The 18,689-nt window shown below is 34.5% G+C and overlaps 2 protein-coding genes across 7 annotated transcripts; both read right to left on the bottom strand.

Moving 5' to 3' along the window:
- Nucleotides 1-151: 151 nt before the first annotated feature.
- LOC103491592 (probable CoA ligase CCL12) lies at nt 152-17,096 on the bottom strand. Its single transcript, XM_008451599.3, has 15 exons — nt 16,954-17,096; nt 6,257-6,536; nt 6,032-6,161; nt 5,692-5,945; nt 4,874-5,075; nt 4,517-4,557; nt 3,339-3,467; nt 3,073-3,146; nt 2,270-2,490; nt 2,073-2,167; nt 1,667-1,883; nt 1,447-1,572; nt 1,118-1,216; nt 520-726; nt 152-431 (listed from the first exon to the last, which is right to left on the bottom strand). Exons 2-15 carry the CDS (start codon nt 6,523-6,525, stop codon nt 318-320), a joined length of 2,178 nt encoding a protein of 725 aa, XP_008449821.2. The 5' UTR covers nt 6,526-6,536; nt 16,954-17,096; the 3' UTR covers nt 152-317.
- LOC107991018 (probable CoA ligase CCL12) lies at nt 7,860-17,102 on the bottom strand. 6 transcript variants are annotated; one of them, XM_051085025.1, is made up of 15 exons: nt 16,954-17,102; nt 15,387-15,748; nt 15,162-15,291; nt 14,822-15,075; nt 14,018-14,219; nt 13,587-13,627; nt 12,373-12,501; nt 12,107-12,180; nt 11,278-11,498; nt 11,081-11,175; nt 10,659-10,875; nt 10,439-10,564; nt 10,118-10,216; nt 8,194-8,400; nt 7,860-8,102 (listed from the first exon to the last, which is right to left on the bottom strand). In XM_051085025.1, the coding sequence occupies exons 2-15, from the start codon at nt 15,653-15,655 to the stop codon at nt 7,989-7,991; spliced, it is 2,178 nt and encodes a 725-aa protein (XP_050940982.1). In that variant the 5' UTR covers nt 15,656-15,748; nt 16,954-17,102; the 3' UTR covers nt 7,860-7,988. The 6 variants fall into 6 exon arrangements, with proteins under 6 accessions (XP_050940982.1, XP_050940983.1, XP_050940981.1 ...); XM_051085026.1 differs by having other exon boundaries at nt 15,387-15,735; nt 16,954-17,098; XM_051085024.1 differs by having other exon boundaries at nt 15,387-15,666; nt 16,954-17,096.
- Nucleotides 17,103-18,689: the final 1,587 nt, after the last annotated feature.

Genomic DNA, 18,689 nt, shown 5'->3' with positions numbered 1-18,689 from the left:
TAAGGACTAGAAATCCTTTTTAACATATTTTTATTTAAAAACACGCAATTGTTCTCAATTCCAACTTTAAGGACCAAAAAGCAAGTGATGCTATTTTCCTTCAAATTAGAAGGGATTTCTGCCATCTTAATCTTGGATGTCTTTTTCAGACTTTTTCGAATATATGGTGCCAGGGCAATTTATATAAAACTGTCTCATCTCAATTCATTTGTAAACTATTATATAAAACTGTCTCATCTCAATTCATTTGTAAACTATTATGCATGGCCTCAGTGGACTTCATACAACAATAATTTAGAAAGTTGATGACTTGGCCTCTAAAGATGACTTTGAAGGGCAAGTTCATCCTTCATCTGTTTCCTCAAGACTCTTCTCAGTAACTTGTTGGAAGCAGTTCGTGGAAAGCTTGGTACAATTTTCACAAACCCAACCTGCAGTTTCATTCATTTCAAAGTTCAGATTTCCACAACCCTTGTTTGCAAAAAACTGGAAAGAAAATAACTTAGCATAAAATGCTACCTTGAACAAAGGGTTAAGATTGCTCTGGATTGCTTTTGAAAATTTGACTTTCAGTTCTTGTGGGGACTTTCTATATCCTTCACTTAGTACCACCAAAATGACTAGTTGTTCTGGACCTCCTTGTATAGGTGAAACAGCCACCGCAGCGGTTTCCAATATACTCTCATCAACAAGGTCACATATACGTTCAAGTTCAACCGAACTTGTCTACATGTGTGTAAGAGAAGCAGAGGTTAAGTAATATAACAGTTAGAAAGAAACTTATATGTGGTCTTTAACAAAGGAAAAACAAGTGATAAGGTTGCTCGAACTGGCTACCTTAAGCGTAATTTGATATGGAGTTAAAAGTATCTTGTTATAAATAGGAGTGTGAGTGAGGAAGGGGGAGTGATCTAGGGGTTGGGTTAGCATACTCGAGAGGGGAGGTTTCAAGTGTCTTCATACTTGGGTTATCTTGTAGTTCTTCTTCTTCTATATTTCAATATATTTTAGATCTTATTCTAATTAGGAGGTATCCTAAAAACTTCACAAATCTATCGATTTATACAGGAAAAATGTAATTCGTGTTAGGAGTAGCAGAAAAAACAGTGTGTAGTACCTTGATGCCGCCAAGGTTCATAGTGTCATCAGCCCTACCTTGAACAACTAAGTAGCCTCCAACAGTTCTTTTGATGATGTCTCCATGTCTCCTCAGTTGCTGAAATGAAGTGAATCAAGTAAAAAGATTTTTAAATGCCTGCTTACTTATTTGAAAAGAAAATGAGATCTCCCTTGCAAGTTGCATTCATAATCAACCAATACTATAACCCACATTCATTTAGACTCCAAAACAGAGCATAAATACCGGCAGGTTTTGTACCAAAAGTCCCTGGGAGATCAAAAGAAATCTATAAACAGGAAGAAGGGTTTGCTTGAGCTTGACTATACCATTCCATTGTATATTGGCATTCCCTTGAAGTAAACTTCATCATGATCAGCGTTTAGCAATTCGTTGCTAGCTCCGAGATATATAGGGAATAACCCTATTTCACCAATGCAAGGCTGATCTTCTGGCTGTTGATCAAAAGAAAACACAGAAAAAATAAGATACTTGATTTTTCATCGAGAAATTCATTAAATGACATGAAAGGCTATTTATTGCACGCACAAAAGGTATTCCATGTTCATCAAGGATGACAAATCCTGTGGTCATAGATGCTGTGCTAAAAGCCCCAAAAGCCTGTGGTTGTAATGGACTACCGACAATGAAGCTTGAACCAAGTTCTGTGCCACCACAACATTCGAACAAAGGTTTGTAATATGACCTCGAGGAAAGCCAGAGATCATCATCGACATTTGACGTTTCGCCGGTGGAGGCAAAGTACCTACAGATATCAACTTCTAAGTCCATTAAACTTATATATTTTAATACATATTAGTAAGGGAGATTTGAATCCTAGACCTCTTGATCACTCAGCATACATTGCAATGGAGCTAAGCTTTTTTTTTTCCTCCATTAATCTGATTTTAAATGCCATAACTTAGCATTCCAATATAGGTTTGTAAAATATTACCTTATCTTTGTCCAATTTAAGCCTTCCATGCACCTTGTATCCTTCCAAGTTTTTACCAAGCTTGGAACTGTTCCCAATATAGTCACTCCTGCATCCTACAACAAATGTAGAGGAAGGAAATGCGTAAAATCTAAAACTAGTTGGCCTAGCAATTAAATCTCATGGTTGGGCTGATAGGCATCTAACAGAACTTTTACCTGAACGAACTTTCCAAATCCATGGCCAAGAGGAGATCCATGATAGAGAGCAAGAGTTGCACCAACTAACAAGGATGAGTACACAGAAACTGGCCCCATCGCCCATCCTAAATTGGTGGGCCAACAGAAAACATCGCCAGCCTGAACATCCATGTGAGCCCAGGAATCAGCAGCGCAGCGGATAGGTGAAAGTTGTGTCCATGGGATTGCTTTTGGCTCTCCTGATATGGGCCACAAGTTTATAAGAATTTGCAACTGCCGATGTCAAAATATCATATAAACACATTTTCTTCATCAAATACATGGTATTACATACCATTCGAGTCTAAGTTTGCATAATATAATTGAAAAAAGGATCTTATTAGCCTCCAAACTTTTTCTAAATTTGGATCCCTCACTGTATATAAGAAACTAGGCTAAGAAGCACACATACGATGTGAAACAGAGATACGATGACATGTAATTTTTAAAAATTTGGGACATGAAAACAAAAGGTACTTGTTTATTAAAATAGACATTTAATGTATATATATATATATATATATCAATTTTATACTCAAATAAAATTCAAAGTAAATGGGTGGATGCATTTATATGCGTAAAAAGTTAGTTTAATGTCTTCCACTCTAAAAGTTTATTATTGTGTCATATATGTGTCTTTTTAGTCTACATAACAAGTCTTCCATGCATGTTTAATATATTTATATACTAACAATTGTCCAATACTGAGTCTCCAACACGGACGCAGACACTAGGCAAAATGAAATGTCCATTCTTATTAGGTGCTAGAAGAGAGTTTTTACCCGTGGTCCCAGATGAGAAGAGAATGTTAGTCACGGCATCTATTGAATGATACATTGGAGAGTAACAATTTGATCTGCAATATAAAAATGCTTCCATCAGCAGTTCAAATTTTACTGATTCGTACATTGTAAATTATAATCAGTACAGTAGGTAATCTTTGTAACATTACCTTCATCAGCAGCAGAATTCAAGTGGAACATTGTTTAGTGAACTTACAAGAAGGTAATAAGAAATCAACGAAGTGTTGACATTATCATTGCATTACCTTGGAAATTCCTTTGCAGTTGAAAGAAATTCTTCCCATGATAGATCCTGTTCTCGCAAATCCACTTCCAGCCTGTTCCCAGTTACGGGAATCACTATAGCCTTACATGACCCCCCTTCTATAACCCGACTGCTAGGAGAGAGAAAAAAAATTCTGTGAGAAAGTTCAGTGTAGCTATGAGTTCTTCCAGAACTAAATATATGCGTCAAATGGTAAAATTAGCTTCCAAAAAACATAATGTTAGATCACCGATTGGCGCAAAACCTTGAGCTAATCAGTGAAGATAAATTTAATATTATAAACACTTTACCACTCCCTCTCATTTGTAGGCTTGGAAATTTGTAGAAGACTCAATAAGTGAAAATCAATAGAAATCGGGAGGAAATAATATTATAGGTATTTTGAGCACAAAAACTTTTACTCTCATACCATGTTAATCTCCAATTGAACAAAAGGATTAAGCTCATAGGTGAAGATAAATTCAATATTATATCCCTTTGCTAGGCCATCAACCACCAAAGTGTACAAAAGAAGGGGTAAGAAGGAAATTTCGGCCTAGACAATATGGTTGTTAGTGGTCCTAACAACACGTGGCAGCAGAAGGAAAGGAAGTTGTGCTAGGGTTTTTTTATCTTGAATTTTATGCATTTGTGTGAACTTCGTTCATTGGGAGAGAACAACCCTCTTACCAAGCTGGAAACTTATCTTGATGTCCTTTTGTGGTATTATGATCAATAAAGAATATATATCCAGTCCCCAATATTATTGCATTGTGTGTGTGCTGGATTGAGTATTCTGCAGGTACCTTGGAGCTTAGCACCCTTTACTTCTGAGTTTGGAAATTTATAGATAACCTAATAAGTGGAAATCAATATTAATTCCACTAATGAAGAAGGAATTAATATTACAAGGGTCGGACCACATGGACTTTTGCTTTGATACTATTTTAAATTACCGATTGACCTAAAAGTTTAACTTAATGAGTGAAAGTAAATTTTATATTATATCAACACTTTTAACTCTTGCATTGAATTTTAAGTTGACAGATCGATCAATCTATTCCATCTAGAAATATGATTTTTGGTGTATTGCAGATATAGATCCTAGCCATTGCGAAGTGGAATATGGAAGTTTGCGTCTAAGTCATGACACTTAGGGTTTTCTGTTGGTCACTTCACCTGTACAACGGATACTTCTTGCCTCCTCTCAATATGAAATCCTGATTTAAATATGAAATAAGAATTAAACATTGAAGAACACTGAAAACAAAGTCAAATATACAAATTAATGATATTTGAAAACAGATAAAAACAAATTCTGTAATTCTGTGAGACGATATTTTCACCAAACAAGAATCAAATTCTGTATATTTCTCGTTCTTCACCTTGAAAACAAATAAACGAAGAACCTAACAGAATGCAATCTTCAGTTTTCAAATTCACATCAAGATGTCATTTTCCCCACTTAAAATTGATCATATAAAGCTCATGAGATTCATTACCTACCTCTATTTCAAAACTTTTTAACAAAATTACCTGAGTAAAGATTCCCTTTGCTTTTGATATAAGCAGACGAACTGCAACTTCATTAGCAGCAAAGCTGTCGGCAATAGAAACAACAACAAGCCCTGCTAGAACAATAGCTAAATATATAACAACTGCATCAACTGTCAATGGCATGTCAATAGCAACAGCATCGCCCTTTGAAAATGTTGCATCGAGTGCATTTGCCACCAACCTGCACAGCATACCCAAATCTTGTTAAAACTATAGACATAATGTACTTTTAGTCCCTGAAGTTTGAAGTTAGTGTGTATTTGATTAAAAAGTTTTAAAATGAACATCTTAGTCTCTAAGTTTGGTTTCATGTTGGCTCCTCGGAGGAGTGTCAATAGTTCAATTGGGAAGTTTCTTTTTCATTTCCTTTTTGGAAGAAGTGTCGCTTTTTTTAGGATGTTGGGGTGTGCACTTTGTTTAGAGTTTTATGGGAGAAAGAAACAACAAAAGTTAGTTGGAGAAGGACTCTTGTGACGTTTGATCTTTGGTTAAGTTTCATATCTCCAATTCGCTCTCGATTTCAAAGAACTTCCGTAACTACTTTTTAGGTAATATTTTATTTAGTTGGATCCGTTTTCTAAAGGAGGGTTTTTGTTGCTGTTGTTGTTGATTTTTTTTTTTTTGTGCGCCCCTGTAAGAAAATGGAAGTAGTTATTTTTATTTAAAAAGAAAAAGTGAGATAATTATAAACTGCTTTTCAAGATAATCGCTTAACACTAAACCTCTCCTCTGATTATAATCAGCAATATTTATGATATATTTTGATGAAACGTCGGTATTCAAAGAGAGGAGCATACGTTACTTTGTCTCGAAGTTGTTTGAGTGTCATATGGTTCACGTTTGAATTATCACAGCCTTCATCTCTCCACACAATTGCCAAAGAATTATCATCTCTCAATAGGCGACTTGAAGAACGCAAACAACACTCGGCAATATTCAACATGGAGTCAGGGAGCCATCTTCCATTTGGCTTCTCAGTCCTATCTAAAATACACCTCGGTGCTTTTTGGAAAGTAACAGAAAGCTCTTGAAGAACAATTGACCAGTAAATCTATTACCATCAAAGCACAAGACAGTGATCACCAAAATGCATTCAATTTTCATACTATAACCGCATGTACAGAATTGAATCCAAACCTCAGGATTCTGAATGGAGAATTTCTGAAATAAGCTGAAACTTGATATAGGATCTTTATATGAAGCTCCCAACAGCTTTGGACCATGCAACTCCATGATCTTTCCCAAATTTGTCAGTTTAGATTGATTGCTACAAGCAGACAATATTGCAAACATTTATAGGACAATATGCATTACATAGCAGAAGCTGTATAAAAATTAGGTCAATGAAATTAGAGACATTACAGAGAAGGAAACCAATATGGAGGAGGTCCATTGGTAGAGATATTCCAATTAGCATAGACAGAGTAATAGAGAAGCCGATGCAACTCAAATGGGTGTGTGGGTTTCAAGGCTCTTTTAGCCATGAGCTCCCGCCAAACCTCAGCAGGCTTTGATCTTTGGGCTGTGGACAGTACATTCTTAAGAATCCTGTTGAATTCCACAGCTTCATGGAGGTTTAAGCCCGTTTTCACTAAATCTTCAATACCCAATTCCCAAATGCTCTTTCCCATTTTGTGTTTCCCTTCGAGATCAAATTCCGTTGGGGGATTATTCAAAGTTTGAAACAGGTCCATTTAACGGTGTTTCTGAATTCATTATATATAAAATTCGACTTAAACGAGGATTTAGAGGATGTGACAACTAATAACTGGATGCATGATCCATGTGCTTTATTACTATCTACTCATATACATATTTAATGTATATATGTGCACCATTCCCTCAAATATATATATTTAAGTTATATATGTGCACCATTCTCTCAAATATATATATTTAAGTTATATATGTGCATACTTACTCAACACATATATTTAAAAGAAGAAGAAATAAAGAAAGAATTTGTTATATATAACAAATTTTGACTTGGTGGAATACACAAACATACGTTATCTTGTTCAAAATCACCCAAATTTCTCCTTAACAAAAGAAAACTCGAACCTAAAAAACGATTCACCTAAATCTAAATATAACAATAGTCAAAATTTATGATTTTTTCTTTTTTTTTTTGAGAAAAAATCAAATATGGCTCCATATAGAGATGTCCTAGGGACGGGGATGCCACTCCCCTTCTCCGTCCCCACCCCCTATCCTATTCTTCTCCATCTCCGTAAATTTCCCCACAGGAAAAGGGGCGGAGATTCCTTGAGATCGGGTTCTCTGCGGGAAAATATCCTCCACTTTTGTTTTTTTATAAAGTATACATAAGTAAAATATATATATATATATATATATATATATATATATATTCCTTTTGGGGTGGCGTGGTATTCCCCAACCCGACCCCGACATGTTAATGGCAAAAAATAATTCTCGCTTCCTCTCCATTTACCGTGTATTCGAGGATTGCCCATCTTGTTTTGTCTCTCCCTATAGATTAAATGGACACCCTACAAATTAAAACGTTAAAATGTGTCCCAATCAAAAGGTCATATTGGGCTACACAAATTAAAATGCGTTGATTGAAAGATCATTTGTTGAAAAACATTTATTTACTAATCATTTCGCTTTTAATCATTGGTTTTCCTAAAAGGCAAACGCACTGAGTTCTTTTTGTTTTGTAATAATAATACGAAGTTGGCAGCATCGCTTAGATTCCGATTCGGTATTTACCTACTTTTTGTCTTTTTTTTTCACAACAACTAAGGTTGTTTGTTTAAGTTATTGTTTCTGCAGCTTTAATGGTGACTCCATATAGAAAAATACAATCTTGCTGAATCTTGCATACAAAATCTTGAAATTAGATATGCGAATCTGAATGATTTGATTACTAGAGTCTTATTTGAAACGTGCGAACTTAGAGCTATGGGGACTGATGGTGATGTCTAATATATTTAAACGCATGTTTCGAGACACAAGCAACTTTAAATTATTGAAAGGCCATAAATTAAGTTTATTTTCTTCAAATTAAACAGCTATATTAAATGACTAAACTATCTTATTTCAACGATTTACAGAGAATACGTCTTGGCCTCTAAAGTTGACTTCGAAGGGCAAGTTCATCCTTCATCTGTTTCCTCAAAACTCTTCTCAGTAACTTGTTAGAAGCAGTTCGTGGAAAGCTTGGTACAATTTTCACAAACCCAACCTGCAGTTCCATTCCTTTCAAAGTTCAATTTATCTGAGGACCTTTTTTGCCAAAAAAAAAAAAAAAAAGAAAGAAAATGTTAAAATGCTACCTTGAATAAAGGGTTAAGATTTCTCTGAATTGCTTTTGAGAATTTGTCTTTCAGCTCTTGTGAGGACTTTACATATTGTTTTTTTAGCACCACCAAAATGACTAGTTGTTCTGGACCTCCTTCTATAGGTGATAAACTTACTGCAGCTGTTTCCAATATACTCTCATCGACATGGTCGCATATCCGTTCAATTTCAACCGAACTTGTCTACATGTGTGTAAGAGAAGTAGGTGTTAAATAATCTAACAGTTCGGAAGAAACTTGTATGTCTTTAACGGAGGTAAAAGCAAGTGATAAGTTTGCTCAAACTGGCTACCTACTTTGTTAAGAATGTGGAGCCCAAACTTATTGGTCCAAAATCAATTTGCTCAAGTCTTAAGCAAATTTTTATGCAGATAAAATTTTTCTTTCCCAACATACATGTGGAAACATCTTGTTCTATTTTATTTGTTCCGTTTTTAAAGCAGTCGTTCATGAGTCTTGTTATAATATCTATGAGGATATTTGTTATCACCCAGAAGTTCTTTGTTTCATTCTTCGTCGGTTTTGTTATAGATCTCTATACAAGGATCTATGTTTCTATTCCAGTAGTTCTTCGTGGGTTTGTCTTTAGCTTAGAAGTTCTTTGTGGGTTTCTGATTCTATCCTAGATCTGCTGATTTGATTCAGACGTTTTCTTAGCAAACTCAACTCGTGTTTCTAGCAAATTGAGTTTGAGAGAGGTTGTTAAAGGAAAATTAGGGTTTATTAATTATTAGTATTTTCCATTATGATTTCTCTTTTGGTATTTTCCATTTATGAAGTTTCTTTTAGAGCTTTCTTTGAGGTCTACATATATTTCTATGTAAAACATCATTATGTACTCTGAATTATTGTGATTTATTCAATAATATAGAAATTTCACATGGTATCAAAGCCCATTAAGCCCAAACGGACATTCGGCCCAAGATATAAGATAGATGAACCCAGAGAGGTACCATCTTGGGGGGGCATGTCGAGATATTTAAGAGTCTCACATTGGAAAAACCAATGAGACTCACACTCCTTATGAGGGATGAACTACTCCTCTCAAAGCCAATTGGTTTCGAGATGGAATCACATACTACCAAACAGTTATGACTAAAGAAAGAAATGGGTGGTGGAGTTTATTCTATAAAAGGAGGAGGCTTTTGAAGGTAAAAAAGAAGAATTAAAACTGAGAACAATAATGCTTTTATTCTTCAGTATTTTGGAGTGACAGTAAGCAAAGTACAGTGTATTTTTCTATTTTGGTTAAAGGGTTTCTCGTATTATTTATTTCAAGTGTGGTACTTGAATTCAAACAATTCTTGTTGGGCTCTTTGGGAAGAGAGATTTATAAGCGTGGATTTGGGTGTCTTTTCAATCTCTATCAAAGTAGAACCTGTAGTTGCAGAAGAATGGACATAGTCTCGAATTTGGGGTGTTAGTGTCGTTCTCCTCTTTCCCTACGCTTTATTGTTAACAATTTTATGATCAATTGCTTGTTTGATTCTAACCTGTGAAATGAGAATTTGAGATATAATTTAGTTTGTTCCGCATTTATTTATATTTCGTATAAATTCTCAACATACTTTGACTTCTATAAAGTGATTAGTTAGGAATATTAGTAAAGAGCATCAGAGTAATTAGATAGAGAGTTAGATTCGTGTCTTGTTATACACAGGAGGGGAGTGATCTAGGGCTTGCGGCACTCTCAAGAGGGGAGGTTTCAAGTGTCTTCGTACTTAGGTTATCTTGTAGTTCTTCATTTTCTATATTTCAATATATTTTAGATATTATTCTAATCAGGAGGTATTCTAATTAAAAAATTTCACATCAACTTCACAAATCTATTGACTTTTACTGGAAAAATTATATTCATGTTAGGAGTAGCAGAAAATCAGAAAAAAACAGTGTGTAGTACCTTGATGCCGCCAAGGTTCATGGTGTCATCAGCCCTACCTTGAACAATTAAGTAGCCTCCAACAGTTCTTCTGATGATGTCTCCATGTCTCCTCAGTTGCTGAAATGAAGTGAAACAGATATTTTAAATGCCTGCTTACTTATTTAAAAAGAAAATGAGATCTCCCTTGCAAGTTGCATTCATAATCAACCAATACTATAACCCACATTCATTTAGACGCCAAAACATAGCATAAATACCAGCAAGTTTTGTACCAAAAGTCCCTGGGAGTCAAAAGAAATCTATAAACAGGAAGAAGGGTTTGCTTGAGCTTGACTATACCATTCCATTGTATATTGGCATTCCCTTGAAGTAAACTTCATCATGATCAGCGTTTAGCAATTCGTTGCTAGCTCCGAGATATATAGGGAATAACCCTATTTCACCAATGCAAGGCTGATCTTCTGGCTGTTGATCAAAAGAAAACACAGAAAAAATAAGATACTTGATTTTTCATCGAGAAATTCACTAAATGACATGAAAGGCTATTTATTGCACGCACAAAAGGTATTCCATGTTCATCAAGGATGACAAACCCTGTGGTCATAGATGCTGTGCTAAAAGCCCCAAAAGCCTGTGGTTGTACTGGACTACCGACAATGAAGCTTGAACCAAGTTCTGTGCCACCACAACATTCGAACAAAGGTTTGTAATATGACCTCGAGGAAAGCCAGAGATCATCATCGACATTTGACGTTTCGCCGGTGGAGGCAAAGTACCTACATATATCAACTTCTAAGTCCATTAAACTTATATATTTTAATACATATTAGTAAGGGAGATTTGAATCCTAGACCTCTTGATCTCTCAGCATACATTGCAATGGAGCTAAGTTTTCTTTTTTCTTTTTTCTTTTTTTGGCTCCATTAAACTGATTTTAAATGTCATAACTTAGCATTCCAATATAGGTTTGTAAAATACTACCTTATCTTTGTCCAATTTAAGCCTTCCATGCACCTTGTATCCTTCCAAGTTTTTACCAAGCTTGGAATTGTTCCCAATATAGTCACTCCTGCATCCTACAACAAATGTAGAGGAAGGAAATGCGTAAAATCTAAAACTAGTTGGCCTAGCAATTAAATCCCATGGTTGGGCTCATCGGCATCTAACAAAACTTTTACCTGAACGAACTTTCCAAATCCATGGCCAAGAGGAGATCCATGATAGAGAGCAAGAGTTGCACCAACTAACAAGGATGAGTACACTGAAACTGGCCCCATCGCCCATCCTAAATTTGTGGGCCAACAGAAAACATCGCCAGCCTGAACATCCATGTGAGCCCAGGAATCAGCAGCGCAGCGGATAGGTGAAAGTTGTGTCCATGGGATTGCTTTCGGCTTTCCTGATATGGGCCACAAGTTTATAAGAATTTGCAACTGCCGATGTCAAAATATCATATAAACACATTTTCTTCATCAAATACACGGTATTACATACTATTCTAGTCTAAGTTTGCATAATATAATTGCAAAAAGGATCTTATTAGCCTCCAGACTCTTTCTAAATTTGAAGTTAAGTCCTCTGTACAAAAAATTTGGATCTCTTATTGTATAAGGAGCTAGACTAAGAAGCACACATACGATGTGACACAGAGACGATGACATGTAATTTTTTAAAAATCTAGGACATGAAAACATGTACTTGTTTATTAAAATATACATTTAATATACATATCAATTTTATACTCAAAGAAAATTCAAAGTAAATGGGGGATGCATTTATATGCTTAAAAAGTTAGTTCAATATCTTCAACTCTAAAAGTTTATTATTGTCGTTATATATGTGTCTTTTTAGTCTACATAACAAGTGTTCTATGCATGTTTAACACATTATACAATAACAAGTGTCCAATACATGTCCACAAGTGTTTGAGTGAGTCTCCAACACGGTCGCGGACATTAGGCAAAATAAAATGTCCATGCTTATTAGGTGCTAGAAGAGAGTTTTTACCCGTGGTCCCAGATGAAAAGAGAATGTTAGTCACGGCATCTATTGAATGATACATTGGAGAGTAACAATTTGATCTGCAATATAACAATGTTTCCATCAGCAGTTCAAATTTTACTGATTCGTACATTGTAAATTGTAATCAGTACAGTAGGTAATCTTTGTAACATTACCTTCATCTGCAGCAGAATTCAAGTGGAACATTGTTTAGTGAACTTACAAGAAGGTAATAAGAAATCAAAGAAGTGTTGACATTATCATTGCATTACCTTGGAAATTCCTTTGCAGTTGAAAGAAATTCTTCCCATGATAGATCTTGTTCTCGCAAATCCACTTCCAGCCTGTTTCCAGTTACAGGAATCACTATAGCCTTACACGACCCCCCTTCTATAACCCGACTGCAAGGAGAAAAAAAATTCAGTGAGAAAGTTCAATGCAGCTATGAGTTCTTCCAGAACTAAACCTATGCGTCAAATGGTAATATTAGCACCAGAGCTTTCAAAAAAACCTAATGTTAGATCACCGGTTGACCCAAAAGCTTGAAATAATCAGTAAAGATAAATTTAATATTAATAAAAAAATTTAACACTCCCTCTCATTTGTAGGCTCGGAAATTTGTAGAAGACTCAATAAGTGAAAATCAGCATAATTCGAGAGGAAATAACATTATAGGTATTTTGAGCACAAGAACTTTTGCTCTCATACGATGTTAATCTCCAATTGAACAAAAAGATTAAGCTCATGGGTGAAGATAAATTCAATATTATATCAACACTTTAACACTTCCATTTGCTAGGCCACCAATCATCAAAGTGTACAAATAAGGAGGGGTAAGAAGGAAATTTCGGCCTAGACAATATGCTTGTTAGGTTGGCCAGAGGTCCTAACAACACGTGGCAGCAGAAGGAAAGGAATATCTGGGTGTTTTGTGGTAGGGTTCTTTTATCTTGAATTTTATGCATTTGTGTGAACTTGGTTAATTGGGAGAGAACAGGACTCTTACTTGGCTGGAAAACTATCTTGATGTCCTTTTGTGGTATTGTGATCAGTACAGAATATATGTATCCATTCCCCCAATATTATTGTGTTGTGTGTGTGTGCTGGTTGAGTATTCTGCAGGTACCTTGGAGCTTAGCACCCTTCACTTGTGAGTTTGGAAAACAAGGATTGGAGCACAAGAACTTTTGCTTTCATACTATGTTAAACCACCGATTGACCTAAAAGTTTGACCTAATGAGTGAAAGTGAATTTTATTTTATATCAACACTTTAACTCCTACAATGAAAGACTTAAATTCTAAGTTGACAGATCAATCAATCTATGGATTAATAATGTCATTCCATCTAGAAATATGATTTTTGGTATATTGCAGATATAGATCCTAGCCACTGCGAACTGGAATATGGAAGTTTGCTTCTAAGTCATGACACTCTTTCCCAAAGACAGGGTAGGCAAACGTAGGGTTTTCTGTTGGTCACTTCACCTGTACAACGGATACTTCTTGCCTCCTCTCAATATGAAATCCTGATTTAAATATGAAATAAGAATTAAACATTGAAGAACATTGAAAACAAAGTCAAATGTACAAATTAATGATATTTGAAAACAGAAAAAACAAATTCTGTAATTTTGTGTGACGATATTTTCACCAAATAAGAATCAAATTCTGTATATTTCTCGTTATTCACCTTGAAAATAAATAAACGAAGAACCTAACAGAATGCAATCTTCAGTTTCCAAATTCATATCAAGACTCGGTTAAATTCATCAGAGGGGAAATTCAGCGACAATATAATCATCTCTTTGGAGAAATGACTACCTGATAAGATGTCGTTTTCCCCGCTTAAAATTTATTATATAAAGCTCAAGAGGTTCCTTACCTACCTCTATTTCAATACTTTTTAACAAAATTACCTGAGTAAAGATTCCCTTTGCTTTTGATATAAGCAGACGAACCGCAACTTCATTAGCAGCAAAGCTGTCAGCAATAGATACAACAACAAGCCCTGCTAGAACAATAGCTAAATATATAACAACTGCATCGACTGTCAATGGCATGTCAATAGCAACAGCATCGCCCTTTGAAAATGTTGCATCAAGCGCATTTGCCACCAACCTGCACAGTATGCCCATATCTTGTTAAAACTATGGGCAAAATGTACTTTTAGTTCATGAAGTCTGAAGTTAGTGTCTATTTGATTAAAAGTCTAAAAATGAACACTTGAGTCTCCAAGTTTGGATTCATGTTGGCTTCTCAGAGGAGTGTCAATAGTTCAATTGGGAAGTTTCTTTTTCATTTACTTTTACGGAGAAGGGTTGCTTTCTTTAGGAGGTTGGGATGTGCACTTTGTTGATAGTTTTATGGGAGAGAAACAACAAAAGTTAGTTGGAGAAGAACTCTTGTGATATTTGATCTTTGGTTAAGTTTCATATCTCTTATTGGCTCTCAATTTCAAAGACCTTTCGTAACTACTTTTCAAGTAATATTTTATTTAGTTGGATCCTTTTTCTTTAAACGAGGGTTTTTGTTGCTGTTTTTTTTTTTCACGCCCCTTTAAGAAAATGGAAAGTAGTTATTTCTATTTAAAAAGAAAACTTGAGATAATTATAAACCGCTTGTCAAGAGAATCGCTTAATACTAAACCTCTCCTCTGATTATAATCAGCAATATTTATGATATATTTGATGAAACGTCGGTATTCAAAGAGAGGAGCATACGTTACTTTCTCTCGAAGTTGTTTGAGTGTCATATGGTTCACGTTTGAATTATCACAGCCTTCATCTCTCCACACAATTGCCAAAGAATTATCATCTCTCAATAGGCGACTTGAAGAACGCAAACAACACTCGGCAATATTCAACATGGAGTCAGGGAGCCATCTTCCATTTGGCTTCTCAGTCCTATCTAAAATACACCTCGGTGCTTTTTGAAAAGTAACAGAAAGCTCTTGAAGAACAATTGACCAGTAAATCTATAACCATCAAAGTACAAGACAATGATCACCAAAATGTATTCAATTTTCATACTAAAACCCCATGTACAGAATTGAATCCAAACCTCAGGATTCTGAATGGAGAATTTCTGAAATAAGCTGAAACTTGATATAGGATCTTTATATGAAGCTCCCAACAGCTTTGGACCTTGCAACTCCATGATCTTTCCCAAATTTGTCAGTTTAGATTGATCACTACAAGTAGACAATATTACAAACATTTATAGGACAATATGCATTACAAAGCAGAAGCTGTATAAAAATTAGGTGAATGAAATGAGAGACATTACAGAGAAGGAAACCAATATGGAGGAGGTCCACTGGTAGAGATATTCCAATTAGCATAGACAGAGTAATAGAGAAGCCGATGCAACTCAAATGGGTGTGTGGGTTTCAAGGCTCTTCGAGCCATGAGCTCCCGCCAAACCTCAGTAGGCTTTGATCTTTGGGTGGTGGACAGTACATTCTTTAGAATCCTGTTGAATTCCACAGCTTCATGGAGGTTTAAGCCTGTTCTCACTAAATCTTCAATACCCAATTCCCAAATGCTCTTTCCCATTTTGTGTTTCCCTTCGAGATCAAAATTCCCTTGGTGGATTATTCAAGGAGAGTTTGAAACAGGTCCATTTAACGTTGTTTCTGAATTCATTATCTAGATTTGACTTAAACGAGGATTTAGAGGATGTGACAACTAATAATTGGTTGCATCAGATGCATTATTACTGATCATCTACTCATATACATTTTAACGTACGTATGCGAAATCATTCCCTCAAATATATATTTAAGTTATATATATGCATTCTTGTTCAATCATATATATTTTAAAAAGGAAGAAATTCAAGAAAGAATTTATTATATAATAAATTGTGATTAAATAATTTGGTGGAATACACAATATAATTGTATGTTGTTCATGATCAACTAAGTATTTCTTGAGTAAGCTGGTCTTCAGAATTTATGATTTCTTTGAACAAAAGAAAAACAATTCACCTACGCATTTTCCAAATATAACCATCTTCAAAATTTATGATTTTTTCTTTTTTTTCGAAAAAGACCAAACATGGCTCTACATAGAGACGTCCACAGATCGGGAACGTGGATGGTGCCGGTCCCCACTCCGTTTCTGTTTTCCTATCCCATTCTCCATCTCCACGAATTTACTTAAAAAGAAACTGGGCGGGAATTCCCGGAGGATCCGATCCCATGGTAAATATAACCCGCTATTGTTTTTTTTGATAAATAAGTATAAATATATATATATATTTTTTTTTTTTCTTTCTTTTTTTTTTTTGGGCTCCGACCCTGGTCCCGAAATATTAACGGAAAAAAATAATTCCCACTCCCTTTCTATTTGTCGTGTATTTGAAGATTTTGCGTACAGCTCTACAAATTAAAACATTAATATGTGTGTCGGTCAAAATATCATACTGGGTTCAACGAATTAAAATGTGTTGATTAAAAGACCATAAGTTGAAAAACATGTATTTATTAACCATTGGTTTTCTCATCTTCTAATTCCTAAAGGCAGACGCACTGAGTTCTTTTAAAAGTACGCGTCATTACAAAATTAATAATAACGATTCCGTATTGACCTACTTCTTGTCTTTTCTTCACAACAATTAAGTTGGTTATTGATTTAAGTTATTGTTTGTGCAGCTTTAACAGCGACTCTATAGAGAAAAATATTGGACAGTTCTCGAATCTAAGTTAAATCTGAATGATTTGATTTCTAGAGTTTTATTTGAAGGGTGCAAATTTTGAGTCATGGGGACTGAAAGTGATGTCTAATATTATATTAAGATTTAATCTATGGTAAAAGACAAAAGTAAAATAACGATAGTAAAGTAGGCTTACCGGAGTGCGGACTGCAATTACGAAGGAGAAGGGAAGTAAAATAACTGAGCAGAGTGAGAAGGGAAGGTTGAATTAATGCGAAGGGAGGAAGTGAGAAGGAGAGTGCGAACTGCCACTGAAGGGAACGGAGTTTCGTGCCGTCTTTGAACTTGCGGTCTGAACGTGCGGTGGCCGGAATGTTCGCCGGAAGGCTGGAACGTACGAGAGGTTCTGAACACCGCCGGAATGTGAAGGTCTGAACATCGAAGGGATTGTTGCGAACGCTAGAGGTCGAAGGGGGTGGAGTTGAGTGCGCGAGGCTTGGGGCAAAATGAAAATGATAAATGTTGATTTAGTGTTTTTCTTTATACACATTCTATTTGCGGAGGCCGTCAGCTCCTCAACTGTCAAAGATTCTATTAACAATTTAAAATATACTTTTCTTAAAAATATATATATAATTTAGGAGATAATATTTATTTCTTTTTATATCTATAACCTACTTTTATTTTTATAAATCTTATTATAGTTTTAAAAAATATAATAGAACTTGTGCTAATAAATTATTTTTTAATAAACAAATTAGGTATATATATACACTAAATCAAAAATTTTCAATTATATTTTCAAATACGTATGTTATATTTTTCATTATGTTCTTTTAAAGTACATTTTTTAATAAAATATTTTCTTATTATACTAATAACCATAAGTTATTAATTATCTATTTATTTTAAGACAATCCATATTATGAAATACAATAAAAATAGATCCTATAATCACCCCATCATTTTCGCATGATAAAACAAGCAAAGACAATCTCTAAATCAAGTCGCTATAAGTAATCAAAATGCAATTACAATGAGTAGGCAATTAATTGACATCGCCATGCAAAAATCTTTTGTTCACTATTTGTCGAATATAAAATTTTATATATGCTATTCTTGGTATTACTCTAATGGCTATTTTGTATACTTATCTTAATTAACAATACTCCAATACGAAAATCGCTATTAATTTTGTTAACTAGTGACTTTTGGTGTCTCATTTTTGTATTTTGGTTTTTGTCTCAATGAATTGGCTTGTATGTGACTTGATGCATCAATGGCGTGACCTCAAACATTCTCATATTTCTATATCGTTGCTCGTCATTGCAAGCTTGAGAGAATGATATTTTTCAATTAGCATAATTAGCTCTATATAGTGAATTAAGTTTTTAGAATGAAAACTTTAGGTACAATTTTTATTTATTTATTATTGGTGTAAACTACCTAATTAATGTAGTTAGTGCTTAGTGGATGATTTTATAACGATAAAAAAATTAATGAAAATCGTTTTCTAAAAGAAAGAGTGAAATAATATAATATCTTAAAAATTAATGAGTTACGTAAAATATAATATTTAAAAAAAAAAAAGAGTTTGTAATTAATACAAAATTTCTTAAATTATAACTTTGATTTTAAAATACATCATAAAATAAAGAACTACCTCACATTATTTATTATTATTGTAGCAAGAAGAAGAATATGTCAGTTAAAAGAGAATGAAAAACATAACAAATATATTTGTCGTTACCAAGTAATTAAGTCTATAACATAATGTGCTTGTCTTTTTTTAGTACAAAAAAGAAAAAACAAAGTCAATAATGAAAATATCATAACAAAGAAAATATTCATATTGAAGATGTCAAATACCCAAGAATGATTTTCTAGCCAAATCCATTTCACAGACATTTTATAGCATAAGTGGAAAGAGCT

Source organism: Cucumis melo, chromosome 5, assembly GCF_025177605.1.
Source record: "Cucumis melo cultivar AY chromosome 5, USDA_Cmelo_AY_1.0, whole genome shotgun sequence".
Classification (NCBI taxonomy): Eukaryota; Viridiplantae; Streptophyta; class Magnoliopsida; order Cucurbitales; family Cucurbitaceae; genus Cucumis; species Cucumis melo.
The sequence above is the reverse complement of the archived record's forward strand: the minus strand, read 5'-3'. Positions and strand labels throughout refer to the sequence as shown.